The following is a 19,012-nucleotide window of genomic DNA, read 5'->3' as shown; positions in this document are numbered from 1 at the left end:
AAGTTACAGCATCTAAAGTTTATCTTTTTTTCACTTTACTAGTATTAGGTTATTTTACATTTTCTCTGGGTGTGCAAAGGAAAAGGGCTTTGTTTTTCCTTGTGAGAATGTGTTTTTGGGTTTTCTTATGGACGAGGGTGTGAGGGTATGTTCTCATAATTTTTAAGAGGTTTATTACATATATATGTATATATATATATTATATATATACGGGGAGAGAGAGAGAGAGGACACTAGACCATCACTCTGACATGTGCTGTGCTAGAGCTCAAACTCTGAACCTAGAGAATCCGATGCTTGTATCCACTGTATTCCCCCCCCCAGGTGGCATCTTCCGTAATGACTTTCTGCTTTTACCAACAGGATTAGACAGAGCCTGAAGGAAAAGCATGCTCGCCACATAGGGGATCTCCGGGCTTATTATGAATCAGAAATAAATAGTTTGAAGCAGAAACTGGAGGCAAAAGAAATTTCTGCAGTTGGCGATTGGAAGAAAAGCAATCAAATTCTTTTAGACAGGTAAAGGTTTAATTGTAGACTAGTGTTTCTCTCATTTGGATGTTTTATGTGCCCTAGAGTATAATATATTGTGATGATAAAATGTTTTGAGACATGTTTTATTTATTTATTGACATGGGAACTTTGCACTAAATAAGACTAAAAAGGTCTAAATAAGACTTTGTGAAAGCCACGGTGGGTATTGTAGAGAGGGTGGTGGGTGCATTGTGAAACTATACCCAGTAATCTTATAATCTTGTAAACCACTGCTAATCACAGATTAAAAAAAAAAAGACTTTAAAACAAATACTGAGACAGAGAAAGAAAGATACCGTAACACTGCTACAACCACTCATGAAACCTCCCTGGATGCTGTGCATAGTGCTCACTTGTGGTGGGAGCTCAAACTCAGGTCCTCATCCAGGGCAAATGTGAGCTCTGTCTACCAGGTGAGCTATCTCTGACCCCTGAAAACTTGTGCTGTAGATGTGAAATATGTCACACTATATGTGTGGGTTGTCTTGATTCTATTCCATTGATCCAGCTGTCCTGTTTCTATTCCAGCACCACCCTGTTTTAATCACTATTGCTTTGTAGTATGAACTGAAGTTGAGGATTGTGATACCTCCATTTATTTCCTTCTTTCTTTCTCTTTCTTTTTAAAGCTTGGTTTGTTCACTTTTTTAATATTTACTTATTTATTTTTCCCTTTTTTTGTCCTTGTTGTTTTTTTATTGTTGTAGTTATTATTGCTGCTGTTATTGATGTCATTGTTGCTAGATAGGACAGAGAGAAATGGAAAGAGGAGGGAAAGACAGACAGGGGGAGAGAAAGATGGACACTTGCAGACCTGCTTTGCCGCTTATGATGCGACTCCCCTGCAGGTGGGGAGCCAGGGGCTCAAATCAGGATCCTTCAGCCAGTCCTTGTGCTTCACGCCACCTATGCTTAACCCTCTGCACCTACTGCCCAACTCCCTCCTTTTTCTTTCTTTCGAGAATAAGTGCTTTTTGAGTTTGTGGTTCTTTGGTGGTTCCACACACATCTTTGGACAAATTGTTCAAGTTCCCTCAAGAATATCATTGAGTTATTAGGAGCATTGTGTCAAACTTACAATATTAATGACAATCTTGAAAAAATTTTTTTTTTAATTTGTGATTAATAGTAGTTTGCAAAATTGTAAGATTACAATGTATAGTAGTACCACACCCACTATCAAAAGTTCTGTATCCCCACCTTTCCACCTCCCAAAGATAACTTACAAGTCTTAGAAACAGTTTTCGTGGGAGTCGGATGGTATCGCAGTGGGTTAAGTGCAGGTGGCACAAAGTACAAGGATCCTAGTTCGAGCCCCCGGCTCCCCAACTGCAGGGGAGTCGCTTTACAAGCTGTGAAGCAGGTCTGCAGGTGTCTATCTTTCTCTCCCCCTCTCTGTCTTCCCTTCCTCTCTCCATTTCTCTCTGTCCTATCCAACAACAACAACATCAATAACAACAGCAATAACTACAACAACAATGAACAAGGGCAATAAAAGGGAGTAAATAAATAAATATTAAAAAAAAACAATTTTCATGCTTCTGTTTTTTTTTCCCCTCCAAGTTCATGTGTATCAGATCTCTAGATTTCACATATTAGTGAAACCATCTGGTAGTTTCATCTCTTTACTTATTTTTGCTAATCATAATCATCTCCACTTCCATTCATTTTGTCCCAAAGGACACAATATCATCTTTTGTGATTGCAGACTAATATTCTATGGAATATATATCTTGTAACTTATTTATCCTGTCTTCTGTTGATGGGCATTTAGACTGCTTCTACTTTTTGGTTATTGTGAGTAATGCAGCTGTGAACATAGGGGTGCATATGTCCCTTCGAATTAATGTCTCAGTTATGATAGGTTGTTTTTTTTTTTTAAAGATTTACTTATTCATGAAGAAAGGAAATAGGGAAAGAACCAGATATCACTCTGGTACATGTGCTGCCAGAGATTGAATTAAGGACCTCATGTTTGAGAGCCCAATGCTTTATCTACTGTGTCACCTCCTGGACCAGATGATAGTCTTTTTTAAGTTGACCTTGGTTCATCAACATTGGTTGTTTCTAAGCTCTTGCATTAACCATGGTTTATGTTGTTCAGCCAACAGGTGGCGGTATAGCTATGCTGTTTAAATATCATGGGGTTGGTGGTTTGGGGAGAGGAGATTCTACTAGATGTACCTAGGCACATGTAGTGCCTGTGGTGGCAAAATATGTTTTACAGCCTTGTTTCAGCCTGTGATCTGGCCTTTACAAGTCCACTGCAGCAGCATCCTGGGCAGACCACATGGCTTTAGTGTTTGACCAGGTTTTTATCTCCTACACCCACGTGTGGCTTAATGAATTTCTTCGCAAGTTCCAGTTGTAATGTGGTGAAGTCCCTGGTGATTTTTTATTGTGATATCTAGCTGATCGCAGGAGTGGTATTTGAGTGGCTGCTGCTCCATGGCCATGCCCCTGGAAGTGCCCCCAGGTGATCTAAGGTGTGGCACAGTGGACTAGGGCATTGCCCAGAATCTTATGTACCAGAATGATCCTTTAGTTCTCTTTCTTATAAATAGTTGAATCTTAAAAGCAACAAAAACGGGGGCTGGGTGGTGGCGTACGGGTTAAGTGCACATAGTATGAGGTGTAAGAACTCATGCAAGGATCCTCATTTGAGCCCAGGCTTCCCACCTGCAGAGGGGTCGCTTCACAGGTCTGCAGGCATCTTTCTCTCTCTCTCTGTCCCTCTTTATCTTCTCCCCCTCAATTTCTTTTTTCTAGCAAAAAAAAAAAAAGATTCATGATGCAGGCACTGAGCCCCAGCAATAACCCTGGAGGAAAAAAACGGAAACATCTAATGACTAGAAGTTGTAGAAGTACTTAGAGAAGAATGTGAGAATCTTTCTAGAATTATAAAGTATAACATTTACAGATGGAGGAAATCCAAAGTCAAAGTGCTAGAGGACCCTATTGTAATAATTAGTATATATTATGCACATTATATAAAATATTACTGAAGTAAATGGAGTAACAGCATGAAAATACTTCTTTTTTTCCATCAACCCCCAGGGGTCTTTCTTTCTTTCTTTCTTTCTTTCTTTCTTTCTTTCTTTCTTTCTTTCTTTCTTTCTTTCTTTCTCTTTTTTAAATTTATGACAAAGATAGGAGAGAGAAAGAACCAGACATCACTCTGGCACATGTACTGCCAGGGATCAAACTCTGGACCTCATGCTTGAGAGTCCAAAGCTTTACCACTGCGCCACCTCCTGGACCACTGTTTATTTCTTAATGAATGTGAGATAGAGAAAAAAAAAAAAAAATACCCTAGGAAAATGTAGTCAACAGACACCCTTGACTATTCAGTGATCTTTTTCTCAAGAACAGTTTTATTACCATTTCATCCCTGCAAAGCATTGAATGCAAAGTAATTGAGAACATAAACATTAGAACCAGACTGCCTGACTTAGAGAATCCTCTGCCATATTGACTACCTGTAACTGTGACCATCAGCAAGGAACTTAACCCCCCCCCCCCCCGTCTGCAAAATTAAAGTGATGACAGTCCTAACTTGCAAGATGTGACGATGAATGGGAATGGTCTAGCATAGATTTGGCATGTGATTATTGTCAAAGATTAACTTCTATTCACAATACATCGTTGAGTACTGAGTTAAAATGGAAGTGGAAGTAGTCTATGTGTGTTGTTATTTGCAGGTTCTTTTTTTTTTTTTTTGCTTGTTCTTGAAACAATTTAGAGGCCAAGACTGGAGTTAAATTTATTTTTTATTTTTTTAAAATAATTTATTTCTTTATTGGGGAATTAATGTTTTACATTCAACAGTAAATACAATAGTTTGTACATGCATAACATTCCCCAGATTCCCATTTAACAATACAACCCCCACTATGTCATTCATCATCTTTCCTGGACCTGTATTCTACCCACCCACCCACCTACCCCAGAGTCTTTTACTTTGGTGTAATACTCCAATTTCATTTCAGGTTCGACTTGTGTTTTCTTTTCTGATCTTGTTTTTCAACTTCGGGCTGAGAGTGAGATCATCCCATATTCATCCTTCTGTTTCTGACTTATTTTACTCAACATGATTTTTTCAAGGTCCATCCAAGATCGGCTGAAAACAGTGAAGTCACCATTTTATTTGCAGGTTCTATGATTAACTTTACAAAGAAAGTCAGTGATAAAATTGACAAATTCATGTGCTGCTTGAAAGAGTATAGGAGGATAAACTATTAAAAGGAAGTTTCCCGATCCCAGACTGAATTTCTTGTATCCTTCAACAATCATAATGCACAGTTGTATTGGAGAGCTTTTATTGATTTAATGAGATGAATACTTTTAAAAAATATTTATTTATTCCCTTTTGTTGCCCTTGTTGTTTTATTGTTGTCGTTATTACTGTTGTTGTTGCTGGATAGGACAGAGAGAAATGGAGGGAGGAGGGGAAGACAGAGGGGGAGAGAGGGAGACACCTGCAGACCTGCTTCACAGCTTGTGAAGCGACTCCTTTGCAGGTGGGGAGTAGGGGCTTGAACCAGGACCCTTACACCGGTCCTTGTACTTTGGACCATGTGCGCTTCGCCATGTGCGCTTAACCCACTATGCTAGCCCGACTACCGAGATGAATACTTGTACCTGAGAGAAAGAACATGAGAGAGGCCAGTGCACCCCTCTAGTACCTGTGGTGCTCAGCATTGAACCTGGGACTTTGGAACCTCAAGCATGAAAGTGATTTGTTTGTTTGTTTGTTTTATTTTATTTCCTTTTGTTGCCCTAGTTGTTTTTTTTTTTATTGTTGTTATTGATATTGTCGTTGTTGGATAAGACAGAGAGAAATGGAGAGAGGAGGGGAAGACAGATAGAGGGAGAGGAAAATAGACACCTACAGACCTGCTTCACCACGTATGAAGTGACTCCCCTGTATGTGGGGAGCTGGGGGCTTGAACCGGGATCCTTATACCGGTCCTTGCGCTTTGCTCCACGTGCGCTTAACCCACTGCGCTACCACCCGACTCCCTTTTGTTTGTTTTTGAATAATTATTATGCTGTCTTCTCTGCCCGAGATAATATATATATATATTTAATATTTATTTATTTTAAAATATTTTTAATATTTATTTATTTTCCCTTTTGTTGCCCTTGTTGTTTTTTATTGTTGTAGTTGTTGTTGTTATTGATGTCATCGTTGTTGGATAGGAGAGAGAGAAATGGAGAGAGGAGGGGAAGACAGAGGGGGAGAGAAATACAGACACCTGCAGACCTGCTTCACCGCCTGTGAAGCGACTCCCCTGCACGTGCAGAGCTGGGGGCTCGAACCGGGATCCTTATGGCGGCCCTTGTGCTTGGCGCCACCTGCACTTAACCCGCTGCGCTACCGCCTGGCTCCCATTTAATATTTATTTTATTTATTCCCTTTTGTTGCCCTTGTTTTATTGTTGTAGTTCCTATTGTATGTCATTGTTAGAGAGAAATGGAGAGAGGGGGAGAGAAAGACACCTGCAGACCTGCTCACCACTTGTGAAGTGACTCCCCTGCAGGTGGGGAGCCGGGGGCTCGAACTGGGATCCTTACTCCAGCCCTTGTGCTTTGCGCTGCTGTGCTACCACCCGACTCCCCAATGTAGCCACTTTTAAGTATACATTGCATATACTTAAGGACATTAAGTGTGTTCCTATTGCTCTGCCATGCATCTTCAGGAGTGGTAAGAGCAGTGCTATGGTGTGTCTATTCCTCTGTTACTCTCCTGCTTTTAGGAAAAAAGAGTTTTCAGGGCAGGGGTAGATAGCATAATGGTTATGCAAAGAGACTCTCATGCCTGAGGCTCCAAAGTCCAGGGTTCAATCCCCTGCACCACCATAAGCCAGAGCTGAGCAGTGCTCTGGTAAAAGAAAAAAAAAATCGCCAGGAGCAGATGATTTGTGCTGGCACGAAGCTCCGGCAAAACCATGGTGACAAAAAGAAAAGGAAGGAAAGCGTGTCCTATCCTACAACATGGTGAATCATGAAAGCGCTAGGCTGAGCGAAAAGTGAAATAAGCCAGACATACAGGGACACATACTGTATCACTCCACTTACATGACATTCTCAAAGAAATCAAATACAGGGAGATAAAACGTAGGATGGTGTGGGCTGGGTGGTCGCACAAGTTAAAACACACATGGTACAAAGCACAAGGACTAGCATAAGGATCCTGGTTAGAGCCACTGGCGCTTCACTTGTGGGGTGGTGGGTGGGGGAGGGTCGCTTCACAAGCGGTGAAGCAGGTCTGCAGGTGTCCGTCTTTCTTTCCCCATCTTCCCTTCCTCTCTTGATTTCTCTCTGACCTATCCAAAACTGACAGTAATAACAGCAACAAAAAAGGAAAAAATGGCCTCCAGGAGCAGTGGATTCATAGTGCAGGTACTGAGCCCAAGCAATAACCCTGGAGGCAAAAAAAAAAAAAAAGTAGAATGATGGACGTCAGGGCAAAAGGGAGGGGAGGTATTGGTAGTGTTTAATGTGGACAGAGGGTCAGTTTTGCAGTAAGAAAAAAGTTCTGGAGTGGCCTGGGAGGTGGTGCAGTGGATAAAGCATTGGACTCTCAAGCATGAGGTCCTGTGTTCAATCCCTGGCAGCACATGTACCGGAGTGATGTCTGTTTTTTTCTCTTCTCCTCCTGTCTTTCTCATAAATAAATAAAATCTAAAAATAAAGTGATCCAGGAGGTGACGCAGTGGATGAAGTGTTGGACTCTCAGGCATGAGGTCCTAAGTTCAATCTCTGGCAGCACATGTGCCAGAGTGATGTCTGGTTCTTTCTCTCTTCTCCTATTCTTCTCATTAATAAATAAATAAAATATTTTTTAAAAATCTTAAAAAATGAAAAAGAAAAAAGTTCTGGAGATGGACAGCATAGCAATAGAAATATATGTTATGTCCCTGCAATGTATACTTAAAAGTGACTACATTGGTAAATGTTATATTTTACATTAAAAATTTGTTTAGCTCTCTTACATGGTGACCAGGGGCTTGAACCCAGGTATTTATTTATTTATTTATTTATTTATTTATTTATTATTTTTATTTTTTTGCCTCCAAGGTTATTGCTAGAGCTAGGTGCCTAGACTATGAATCCACTGCTCTTGTAGGCTAATTTTCCCTTTTGTTGCCATTGTTGTTTCTCGTTGTTACTATTATTGTAATTGCTGTTGTTGTTAGATAGGACAGAAATGGAGCGAGGAGGGTAAAACGGGAAGAGAAAGATAGACACCTGCAGACCTGCTTCACCACTTGTGAAGTGAGCATGCAGCTCGAACCAGCATCCTTATGCCAGTCCTTGCGCTTCACGCCATGTGCATTTAACCTGCTGTGCTACTGCCGGGTGGGGCCCCTTGAACCCAGGCCTTTTTGTATGTGCTTTCCCTAGGGAAATATCCTCTGGCCCAGTCATTTTTTTTTTTCCAATATTTTCCCTTTTGTTGCCCTTGTTCTTTTATTGTTGTTGTAGTTATTGCTGTTGTTATTGATGTTGTCGTTGTTGGATAGGACAGAGAGAAATAGAGAGAGGAGGGGAAGACAGAGGGAGAGAGAAAGATAGACACTTGCAGACCTGCTTCACTGCTTGTGAAGCGACTCCTTTGCAGGTAGGGAGCTGCAAACCGGGATCCTTGTGCTTTGCACCACCTGGGCTTAACCCACTGCACTATTGCCTGACTCTCTTCAATTGCTTACTTTCTTTTCTTTTTAACTGTGTATTTATTTTGGATAGAGACAGAAATTGAGAGGGGAGAGAGAGAGAGGGAGAGAGATATCTGCAGCACTGTTTCACTGCTTGTGAAGTTTCCCCCTGCAAGTGTGGATAGGGGCTCGAACCAGGGTCCTTGCACGTTGTGATATATGCGCTCAACCAGGTGCGCCATAGCTTGGTCCTTCTAATTGTTTGCTTTTGATTTATGGTTTTCAGATGTGGTCAATTAGATAATGCTCTGAATGAAGCTACTAACCGTGTGAGAACACTTGAAAATAAAAATAATTTACTAGAAGTAGAAGTGGTAAGTAAGCACTCTTTTCTCTGTTGTTTCAGTGGTTTAATATTAATAATTTAAGCCTTATAAATTAAATTTTAGGAACAAGTGAATAGCTTTCTAATAACGTTGCTTGTCTTTTTTTTTTTTGTCCTCTCCTTTAGCAGGTCTTATTGAGTAAGTCTGTATTTTGAGATCTGTTGGTTTCATAGAATACTGTAAACTTTTAGCCTTTAACATTTTTATTAGGTAGGGCCATAATTTACAGACAGAAAACTCACCTTTTAAAAGATATGATTTAGTGGTTTTAGTATATTCACAAAGTTGTACAGTAAGCACAATAATCATCTTTATTTTACTTTACTGATTATTTGTGGCACCTGGGGAAATAGCTCTGCTAGTCAGGAAGCTCCCCTGTCACTGTGCATGGTGCTCCTTTGTGGTGTCAGGAATTTGAACGTGGGTCTTCGCACGTGCTAAGTGTGACCTATTGGGTGAGCCATCACCAGGCCTCTGTATTATATTTTGGTTTTAGATTTTTAAAAAATATTTACTTACTCCTTTTTGTTGCCCTTGTTGTTTTATTGTTATAGTTATTATTGTTGTTGTTATTGGATAGGACAGAGAGTAATGGAGAGAGGAGGGGAGACAGAGAGGAGGAGAGAAACACAGACACCTGCCGACCTGCTTCACAGCTTGTGAAGCGACTCCCCTGCAGATAGGGAGCCGGGGGCTGGAACCGGGATCCTTATGACACCTGCGCCACCTGCACTTAACCTACTGCGCTACCGCCTGACTCCGTTTTTAGATTTTAAATGCTTGCTGTTAGCTATTAATGATGGTTTTAAATGTTTACTAGCAATGCATTTACTTTTTCCTGATTTTGTAGAGTGACTTCAGAGATCGCTTCAATGCAGCCAACAGTGCCTCCAAAGTTTTGCAGGAACGAATTGAGGAAATGAGAACAAGTAATAAAGAAAAAGACAATACCATTCTTCGGCTAAAATCTAGACTGCAGGACTTAGAAGAAGCATTTGAGAATGCTTACAAACTCTCAGATGATAAAGAAGCCAGACTAAAACAAGAAAGCAAAATGTTTCAAGATGTAAGTTACAAGTAGAGCTTAATTTAATAACAGGATTGACTAAAAATAATTTTAGGTATTATAGTTTTACAAAGTTATTGTGGGTTTATTATTTTTGTTTTACATGATTTTGCTGTAGTTGCAAAATGTATGTGCTTCTTCCGGTAAAGACAGTTGGGCTTTATCTTGAAGCAGGAAGTCATAACTTTCAGAAGCAGGGTGTTACTCCCACGCCTTTTTGTCTCTAACAGTTAACATTTTGAGGTTTGTTTCTCTCTCTCTCTCTCTCTGTTTTTTTTTTTTTTTTTTTATCAGAGCACTGTTCAACTCAAGTTTATGATGATGGGGATTGAACCTGGGGTCTTTGGTTACTCAAGTGTTAAAAACTCTTTGCGTAACCACTATGCTGTCTCCTCAGCTCTTTTTATTTATTTATTTTTTATTTTATTTATTCCCTTTTGTTGCCCTTGTTGTTTTATTGTTGTTGTTATTGATTTCGTTGTTGTTGGATAGGACAGAGAGAAATGGAGGGAGGAAAGGAAGACAGAGAGGGGGAGAGAAAGATAGACACCTGCAGACCTGCTTCACCGCCTGTGAAGGGACTCCCCTGCAGGTGGGGAGCCTGAGTCTAGAACCGGGATCCTTAAGCCAGTCCTTGCACTTCGCACCACCTGTGCTTAACCCGCTGTGCCACAGCCTGACGCCCTCTCCTCAGCTCTTAAACTGTGTTGGATCAGTATCTGTGTGTCTGGCAGAGTAAAGGGCACCAGATTCAGAACAGGCTTTAGTTTTTTATTTTGATAGAATTTCACTTATAGCTTGTATTTGTATACACAAACTGGATTAGGTTTTAGGTTTTTTTTTTTCTTCTTCAAGTTTTTATATCTTTTGTTCAAGTAGATTAAAAAACTGGAAGTGTTTTGAATGTTGAACTCTTCCTGGTAGTTTTAGATCGATATCTCCCTCTCTCCCTCTCTCTCCCTCTCTCTCTCTCTCTCTCTCTCTCTCTCTCTCTTATTACTTTGGTTTTCTTCTCTGCCACTCCTTGCCTAGAGTCCATTACTTTCAGCTCTTTCAGCTATTTAGCAATTTTCTCCATGTTTCTAATTAGCTCTGTCACTTTCAGACACTACATACTGACTTTCTGAGTTGTGTCACATCAACTTTACTCCAGTACAAACACTTTTCTCCCTCCTTTTGATTTTTTTTTTTTTTTTTTGCCTCCAGGGTTATTGCTGGGGCTCAGTGCCTGCACTATGAATCCACTGCTCCTGGAGGCCATTTTGTTCCCTTTTGTTGCCCTGGTTGTTTTATCGTTGTTGTGGTTACTGTTACTGTTGTTATTGATGTCATTGTTGCTGGATAGGACAGAGAGAAACTGAGAGGAGGGGAAGACAGAGAGGGGGAGAGAAAGACACCTGCTTCACCACTTGCAAAGAGAACCCTTTGCAGGTGGGGATCTGGGGCTCGAATTGGGTCCTTTTGATATTTTTAAGAAAAAGAGATTGAGGCTTTTCTTTCTTTATCTAACGATCTCTATTGATCATTAGTTGTGAGGACTAAGGTGTAGAAAACCAGTAAAAAAATAGCTCTGTGTTCCTAGATAGGGCTGATTATCTGAGCATTATTCTAAGTGATTGAGAGAAAACCAAGTGTTTTGTTGTGAGGGATGAAGGTTGAAGAATGTGTCTCATTCCTGCATATCTGTGTCCTTGGGCAAGTCTGCTTGGTGACTTAGCTGCCAGTTGCTTTTCTGGGTGTGTAAAAGCCTGGACACTAGTATACAGGGGCCAGGTGAAGGCTAGGAGAGCTTTCAACTTTGCAAATGAGAACATTGACTTCATCTCTCTACTTTCTGATTGTGTACCTGACAGTGCCTACCTCCCTGTGTGTAGAGCTGATTGAACCTGGGACCTGTGAGCCTCAGGCACGAGAGTCTGTATAACCACTATGTATTTCCCCTGCCCCAACACTCCCCTTTTTTTATGTTGACATTGCCAATTTTGAGGAGTGTGGGCCAGGTATTTTGTAGATGCCCTTCTATTGGGATTTGCTTGATGTTTTTCTGATGATTAGACTGAGGTTAGGGTTATGGAGAGGAAGACCCCAGAGGTAAGATAGCATTTTCACTATACCTTATCAATAAGCTCAATATGTTATTACTTTACTCTCATATAAGTGTCAGGAGGGAATGAATATCTATAAGCATGGTTCAGTATGCTGTATTTGATTAGAACTCTACTAGGCTTTATTACTAGGGTTTCCTTGCTCCAGGCTGACCTTTTCAGGTAGATAATTGGAGGGAAGGAGAGAGAGAGAGAAAGGAAAGAATCCACAGCACCAGAACTTCCTTCAATGCAGTGGGACCTAGGTTTGAACTTGAGCTACACAGTAAAGCAGTGCATTATGCATTTGGTGGCTGCCAAATGTTTTCCGCCCTCCCTCTCTCTTTCTTCTCTCTCCCTTTCTTTCCTCTCTTTCTGTCTGTCTGCCTTTCTCTTTCCTTCTTTCTCTCTTTCCTTCTTTTCTGTCACAGCCTTATTATAGCTCTGGGCCAACTTTTCATATAGAGAGAAATTGGCCAGGAGGTGGCACAGTGGATAAAACATTGGACTTCGAAGCATGAGGTCCTGAATTAGATCCTCAGCATCATATGTGCCAGAGTGACACTCTGATTCTCTCTGTCTCATGATATATATATATATATATATATATATATATATATATATATATATCACCACCCTTCCACCTACCAAAGATAGCAGTTAAGCACCATAGTTCTCAGACATCTTAGTAACAACTTCTCCTTCTTCTCCCCTTCATCCTCCTTTTTTTTTTTTTTTTTTTGCAAGGTTATGTGTGTGTTTCAGTTCTCTAGATAGCATATATGAGTGAAACCATTTGGTGACTGTCTTACATCTCTTTACTTATTTTGCTAACAATAATCAGCCTCCAGTTCCATCTGTTTTGTCCCAAAGGACACAATTTCGTCTTTTTGATTGAAGAGTAATATTCCGTGGAGTATATAACCCATAACTTATTTTTTTTGCCTCCAAGGTTATTGCTGGGACTCAGTGCCTGCACCATGAATCCACTGCTCCTGGAGGCTATTTTTCCCCCTTTTGTTGCCCTTGTTGTTTTATCGTTGTTGTTATTGTTGCCATTGCTGTTGTTGTTGGATAGGACAGAGAGAAATGGAGAGAGGAGGGGAAGACAGAGGGGGAGACAAAGATAGACACCTGTAGACCTGTTTTACTGCCAGTCAAGCAACTCCCTTTTAGGTGGGGAGCTGGGGGCTCAAACTGGGATCTTTGTACCAGTCCTTGTTCTTTGCGCCACGTGCGCTTAACCCACTGTGCTATCGCCCTTCACCCCCCATAACTTCTTCATCCAGTCCTGTGTTGATGGGTATTTAGGCTGCTTCCACTCTTTGCATGTGAATAATGCAGCTATGAACATAGGCATGCACGTGTCCCTTTGAATTAGTGATTGTGTGTCTACTGGATAAATACCCCAAGAGTGGTATTGCTGGGCCATAAAGCAATTCCATTTTTTATAAATTAAAGTATTTTTAGAAAAGAGAGACAAACAAACAGAGGAAGAGAGGAAAAGGCACCAGAGCAGCAGAAGTTTTCCCAGTGCAGTGGGACTGGTGTCAAATCTGAGTCACAAGTGTGGCGAGCAGGTGCACTCCCAGGTGAGTGAGCTAACCTGTCAGCCCCCAAATAGTGTTTCTCCCCAATTCTTTTTCTTTTTCTTTCTTTTTTTTTTTTTTTTGGCCTCCAGGGTTATTGCTGGGGCTTGGTGCCTGCACTACGAATCACTGCTCCTGGAGCCTTCCCCCCCCCTTTTGTTGCCCTTGTTGTTTTATTGTTGCTGTGATTATTATTATTGTTATTGATATCATTGTTGTTGGATAGGACAGAGAGAAATGGAGAGAGGAAGGGAAGACAGAGAGGGGGGAGAGAAAGACAGACACCTGCAGACCTGCTTCACCGCCTGTGAAGCAACTCCCCTGCAGGTGGGGAGCCAAGGGCTCGAACCAGGATCCTTACGCCATTCCTTGCGCTTTGCGCCATGTGTGCTTAACCCACTGCACTACTGTCCAACTCCCTCCCGCCACTGATTCTAATAGTTCTTCTGTATTTTACTAAAAGGAGAAATTGGGGGCCGGGTAGTGGTGCACCTAGCTGAGTGCACATGCTACAGTGCACAAGTACCCAGGTTCGAGCCCCCAGTGCCCACTTGCAGGGGAAAAGCTTCACAAGTGGTGAAGTAGTACTGCAGGTGTCTCTGTCTCTCTCCCTCTCTTTCACCCCTTTCCCTCTCAATTTCTGGCTGTGTCTAACCATAAATAAATAAATAGATAAATAAATACAATAAACATTTTTAAAGAGGCGCTCACCTTTCACTTTCATTTTACTTAGTGTGAACTTGTGTATTCATATTTTATTTAGTAAGTTTCACTTTTTTCCATACTACTATTTTGATGCTTGCATTGTCCTAGTTTTGGCCAAAGGACTATGTGTCATGCTGGCTCACATACCTTTGACAGGTCTCGGTCGTCCTTTGAGCAAGTCCAGGCTTCCTGGCACAGCAAGATGTTCCAGGCTCGTCTTGTACTTGTCCCAGCCATGAGTCATTCGTTTCTTCAAGGAGCCCTTGGTTTTCTTTAATGGCAAGTAATAGTTAGTGACTAAAAGCTAGCACTGGGTATGCTTATTGCTACTGGGGTGTCATTGTTGTTAATTATTCAGAACCCCCACAGTGTTTGAGTAGCAGTGAAGTAGCAAAGGATCTCTATGATGTTGGCTTTTTAAACCAAAGTTATAATAATGCTGCTAGTGGTATGACATTTGTTATATCAAATACATTAAGTATAGAGAAAGGCAGAGAGAATAATATGTTGAATACACACGTGATGTCCTAGCCATTTGGTTAGAGAACTTCAGATGTAGAGATCTTTTCTCTGGACTTCTTAAGTTTTCTTTCTTTCTTTCATTCTTTTTTTTTTTTTTTTGTCTCCAGGGTTATTGCTGGGGCTCAGTGCCTACACCACGAATCCACTGCTCCTGAGGTTTTTTTCCCTTTTGTTGCCCTTGTGTTTATTATTATTGTTGTTATTTCTGTTGTTGTTGTTGGATAGGACAGAAAAATGGAGAGAGGATGGGAACACAGAGAGGGGGAAAGATAGACACCTGCAGACCTGCTTCACCACTTGTGAAGCGACACCCCCCCCCCCCACAAGTGGGGAGTCGTGAGCTCAAACTGGGATCCTTACTCTGGTCCTTGCACTTTGCGCCATGTGTGCTTAACCTGCTGCACTACTGCCCGACTCCCTTCTTAAGTTTTCTGAACAAAGAATCTCTTGTCTCTACTAAGGGACTTACCAGCTGGGTTTTGGTGGCAGTGAGAAAGAGGTAGACATCAGAGTATTTTCTTCCAACAGTTCTCTTTATTCATTTTTCATTACTTCAAAGAAAAGAAAAAGGCCAATTTATGACACATTGGAGGAAAGGAGACAGAGAATCAAGAGTATTATTCTGGCATATTCGATGCTGGGATCAAACTCACGACCTTACGCTTGAGAGTACCTGCTTTATCACTGCATCAGCTCCTGGGCCACAGCCATTTTTTTATTTATTTCGGTGTCTCCCTTCCTCCTTTATCTGTGGGTTTCCAAAGTCGCATTTTCCTTCTATACTCTTATTGCCTGTCTGGGAATTTCACTGCTTTAAGGGAGGGAGAGGACCCTGGGCTCTGACCACACTGCTTAAGGAACTCCAGCCAATTCCCTGCATTCAGATCTGTGCTCCTACCCTCTTCTACCACTGATCTAGGGACTCAAGTTCTGAACCTTCTAAGGTTACAGAGACGCCAGCTTCTCTCATTCAGGCTCCGGAAGTAGTAACCTCTCCCATATTGCTAGAGCCTAGTGGAATTCTTATCTGGTGCTCCTCCCTCCTTTATAGCCTTTTATCGCTTTGTTAATTTGATTTTATTGTTATTTATGTATTGGATAGAGACAGAAGTCAGGAAGGAAGAGGGGGAGATAGAAAGGAAGAGACTAAGGCACCTGCAGTACTGCTTCACCTGTTGTGGAACTTTTCCCTGCAGGTGAGGACTGGGTACTTCAACCTGGGTCCTTGTGCATTGTAGCATGTGCACTCAACCAAGTGTGTCACCATGTGGTCCCTATTTTTTTTCAACATTTTTTTTTAATTTGCCTCCAGGGTTATCGCTGGGCCTCAGTGCCTGCACTATGAATCCAATGCTCCTGGAGGCTATTTTTTCCCTTTTGTTGCCCTTGCTGCTTATTGTTGTTATTATTATCATTGTTGTTATTTCTGGATAGAACAGAGAGAAATTGAGAGAGGAGGAGAAGACAGAGAAGGGGAGAGAAAGATAGACACCTGTAGCCCTGCTTCACTGCCTATGAAGTGACTCCCCTGCAGGTGGGGAGCAGGGGTCCTTTCGCCAGTCCTTATACTTCATGCCATGTGTGCTTAACCCGCTGCACTACCGACTCCCTTGAACTGGAATTATTTATTATATATTTTTCTCGAACTGGAATTCTTAACGCTGGTCCTTGTGCTTCAGGCCATGTGCGTTTAGTTGGCTGGGTCACCCCCACTTTAGCTATATTCTGAGACTATATTTTTATTCTGTGAAACTATTGGACTATTATTGGGAAAGCCATGACACATTTTTGCATAGAAAAATGTCATAACTTTTCTGACAACCCAATAATTTAGCAAAAAGTAGTACACAGCAACTCAGAAAATGTGATATCGATACATTTCAGTCTTTTTTTTAAATAATGTTTTTATTTATTCCTGAGAAAGATTGGCGGGGGGGGGGGGGAGAAAGAACCAGACATGTGCTGCCGCAGATTGAACTCAGGACCGCATGGTTTGGAATCTAATGCTTTATCCGCTGTGCCGCCTCCCGGACCACCAGTCTTTAAAATACTTTAGGGCACTAACTCTCATAAACTTATTTTAACTAAATAAAACTTACAGAAAAATAAGGAAACCAGTCATAATTTGTTTACCTGGGGTCACCTGTTGACATTTTATCATACTTCTGTTGTCATTTCCCTCCTCTGTGTTTGTACATGTATGTATTTTTTTTTTCTTGGACCATTGACAGGTAAGTCATAAGACATGCCTCTTGACCCCTTCACTTTGGTCTGTGTTTCCTAGGAACTGGGGTTTTCTCATACATAGCCAAAGAACTGTTACAAGATAAAGACACTTGGCTATGGTGCCGTTATCTAAGGCACACTCCATGTTCATATCCATTCTTCTTCTTTTTTCTTTTTTTCTTTTTAAATCTTTTTTTTTATATTTATTTTATTTATTTATTCCCTTTTGTTGCCCTTGTTGTTTTATTGTTGTAGTTATTATTATTGTTGTTGTTGTATAGGACAGAGAGAAATGGAGAGAGGGAGGGGAAGACAGAGAGGAGGAGAGAAAGATAGACACCTGCAGACCTGCTTCACCGCCTGTGAAGTGACTCCCCTGCAGGTGGGGAGCCGGGGTTCGAACCGGTATCCTTATGCCGGTCCTTGTGCTTTGCGCCATCTGCACTTAGCCCGCTTTACTACAGCCCGACTCCCCCCCCCCTTTTTTTTTTAAGATTTTATTTATTTATTTATGAGAAAGGGGAGAGAGAGAAAGAACCAGACATCACTCTGGTACATGTGCTGCCAGGGATTGAACTCAGGACCTCATGCTTGAGAGTCTAGTGCCTTAGCCACTGCGCCACCTCCTGGACCACTTTTTTAATATTTATCTATTCCTTTTTGTTGCCCTTGTTGTTTTGTCCATATCCATTCTTTTGGTGCTTTAATCCCTGTCTAGGTTCCAAACCAGGCTTATGTGATCTCTTTAACCTCGTGTAGTGTGTTAACCTTTCTTTCTATGACATTAGCTTTTTTTTTTTTTTGGTGGGGGAGTGTTGCTGGGGGTGGGGTGGGGCCATGTTGTCATTGGAGTTGCATTGCTTTGGGCTTACTTTCCTGGGTAGAAACATAGAGACTGAGAGAGGGAAAGTAACTAGTGCTAAAGCTTCCCCCAGTGTGGTAGGGGACCGGGCTTGAACCTAGGTCTCTTGGGTGGGGGAGATAGTATAATGGCTATGCAAAGAGTCTCATGCTTGGGAGTCAGGCAGTAACACAGTAGGTTAAGCGCACGTGGAGCAAAGTGCAAGGACCGTTGTAAGTATCCCGGTTGGAGCCCCGGCTCCCCACCTGCAGGGGAGTCGCTTCACAGGCGGTGAAGCAGGTCTGCAGGTGTCTATCTTTGTCTCCCCCTCTCTGTCTTCCCTTCCTCTCTCCATTTCTCTTTGTCCTATCCAACAATAATGACATCAGTAAAAACTACAACAATAAAACAAGGGCAACAAAAGGGAATCAATAAATATTTAAAAAAAACTATTGAAAAAAAAAGAGTCTCATGCTAAGGCTTCAGAGTCCTAGCTCAATCTCTTGAACAAGCTAGAGTTGAGCAGTGTTCTGGTGAAACAAACAAAACAAAACAAAACAAAAGAAAACCTAGGTCTGTCTGTAATATGATAAAGCAGGGAACTTTTCAGATGACCTATCTTGCTTACCACACTAGCCTTTTTTTTTTTACTATATATTTTAAATTTTATTTATTTATTTTGGACAGAGACAGAGAAACTGAGAGGGAAGGGGGAGATAGAGAAGGAGAGAGAATAACACTTACAGCACTGCTTCATGGCTCATGAAGCTTCCCTGCCTGCAAGTGGGGACAAGGGACTTGAGCCGGAACACATGTGTTTTACAGGATGTGCCACGACCCAGCCCCCATTAACATTGTTTACAAGGACTGACAACTAGTATGTGTTTGTTTGTCTTTTATTTGATTGGGGAGTAAATGGTTTACAGTACAGTTGTTAGCACATGGGTTCAGCTTCTCATCTCCCGGGGGGAAGTATCTGCAGAACACTCATATCTCCCATCTTGGATCTTTTCCATCACTAGACATCAAGATGCCAAGACATTCCTCACCCTCTCTCTTCACCCCTCCCACCCAGAGTCTTTTACTTTGGTTTAATATACCCCGCTCAGTCCAAGTTTAATCTGGTGTGTTTGCTTTCAGGCATACAGCTACTTAACAGATCATCCCTCAGTTGGTGTTGCAGTGTTTAATGTTGTGGTGTAATTCTTTTGTTTCCCCCTATAGCTTTTAGGAGAGTATGAGTCCCTTGGAAAAGAACACGAAAGAGTAAAGGTAATGATTTAGTTTTCATACTCTGAATTTCATATATAGGTGAGCATAGTAGATGGAAATTTAAAACCCTGATGCTTTCTTCCTCTCATTTCTTGTTTTTTGGTCTCCTTCTGGCTGTTTTAGCTG

The 19,012-nt window shown here is 41.4% G+C and overlaps 1 protein-coding gene across 12 annotated transcripts in view; it reads left to right on the top strand.

Moving 5' to 3' along the window:
* MPHOSPH9 (M-phase phosphoprotein 9) overlaps positions 1-19,012 on the top strand; it is a 93,953-nt gene that overhangs the window by 35,287 nt on the left and 39,654 nt on the right. For all 12 annotated transcript variants that reach the window (XR_009550406.1, XM_060193237.1, XM_060193241.1 and 9 more), the window contains 4 exons: positions 364-519; positions 8,482-8,569; positions 9,432-9,647; positions 18,839-18,886. Coding sequence is in view for 11 of the 12 variants with exons in the window: in XM_060193237.1 (XP_060049220.1) it covers positions 364-519; positions 8,482-8,569; positions 9,432-9,647; positions 18,839-18,886 (508 nt within the window). In the remaining variant the exon portion in view is untranslated. The remainder of the gene's footprint in view (positions 1-363; positions 520-8,481; positions 8,570-9,431; positions 9,648-18,838; positions 18,887-19,012) is intronic.

Source organism: Erinaceus europaeus, chromosome 6, assembly GCF_950295315.1.
Source record: "Erinaceus europaeus chromosome 6, mEriEur2.1, whole genome shotgun sequence".
Taxonomy (NCBI): domain Eukaryota; kingdom Metazoa; phylum Chordata; class Mammalia; order Eulipotyphla; family Erinaceidae; genus Erinaceus; species Erinaceus europaeus.
Note: the sequence above shows the minus strand (reverse complement) of the source record. Positions and strands in the feature narration are given on the sequence as shown.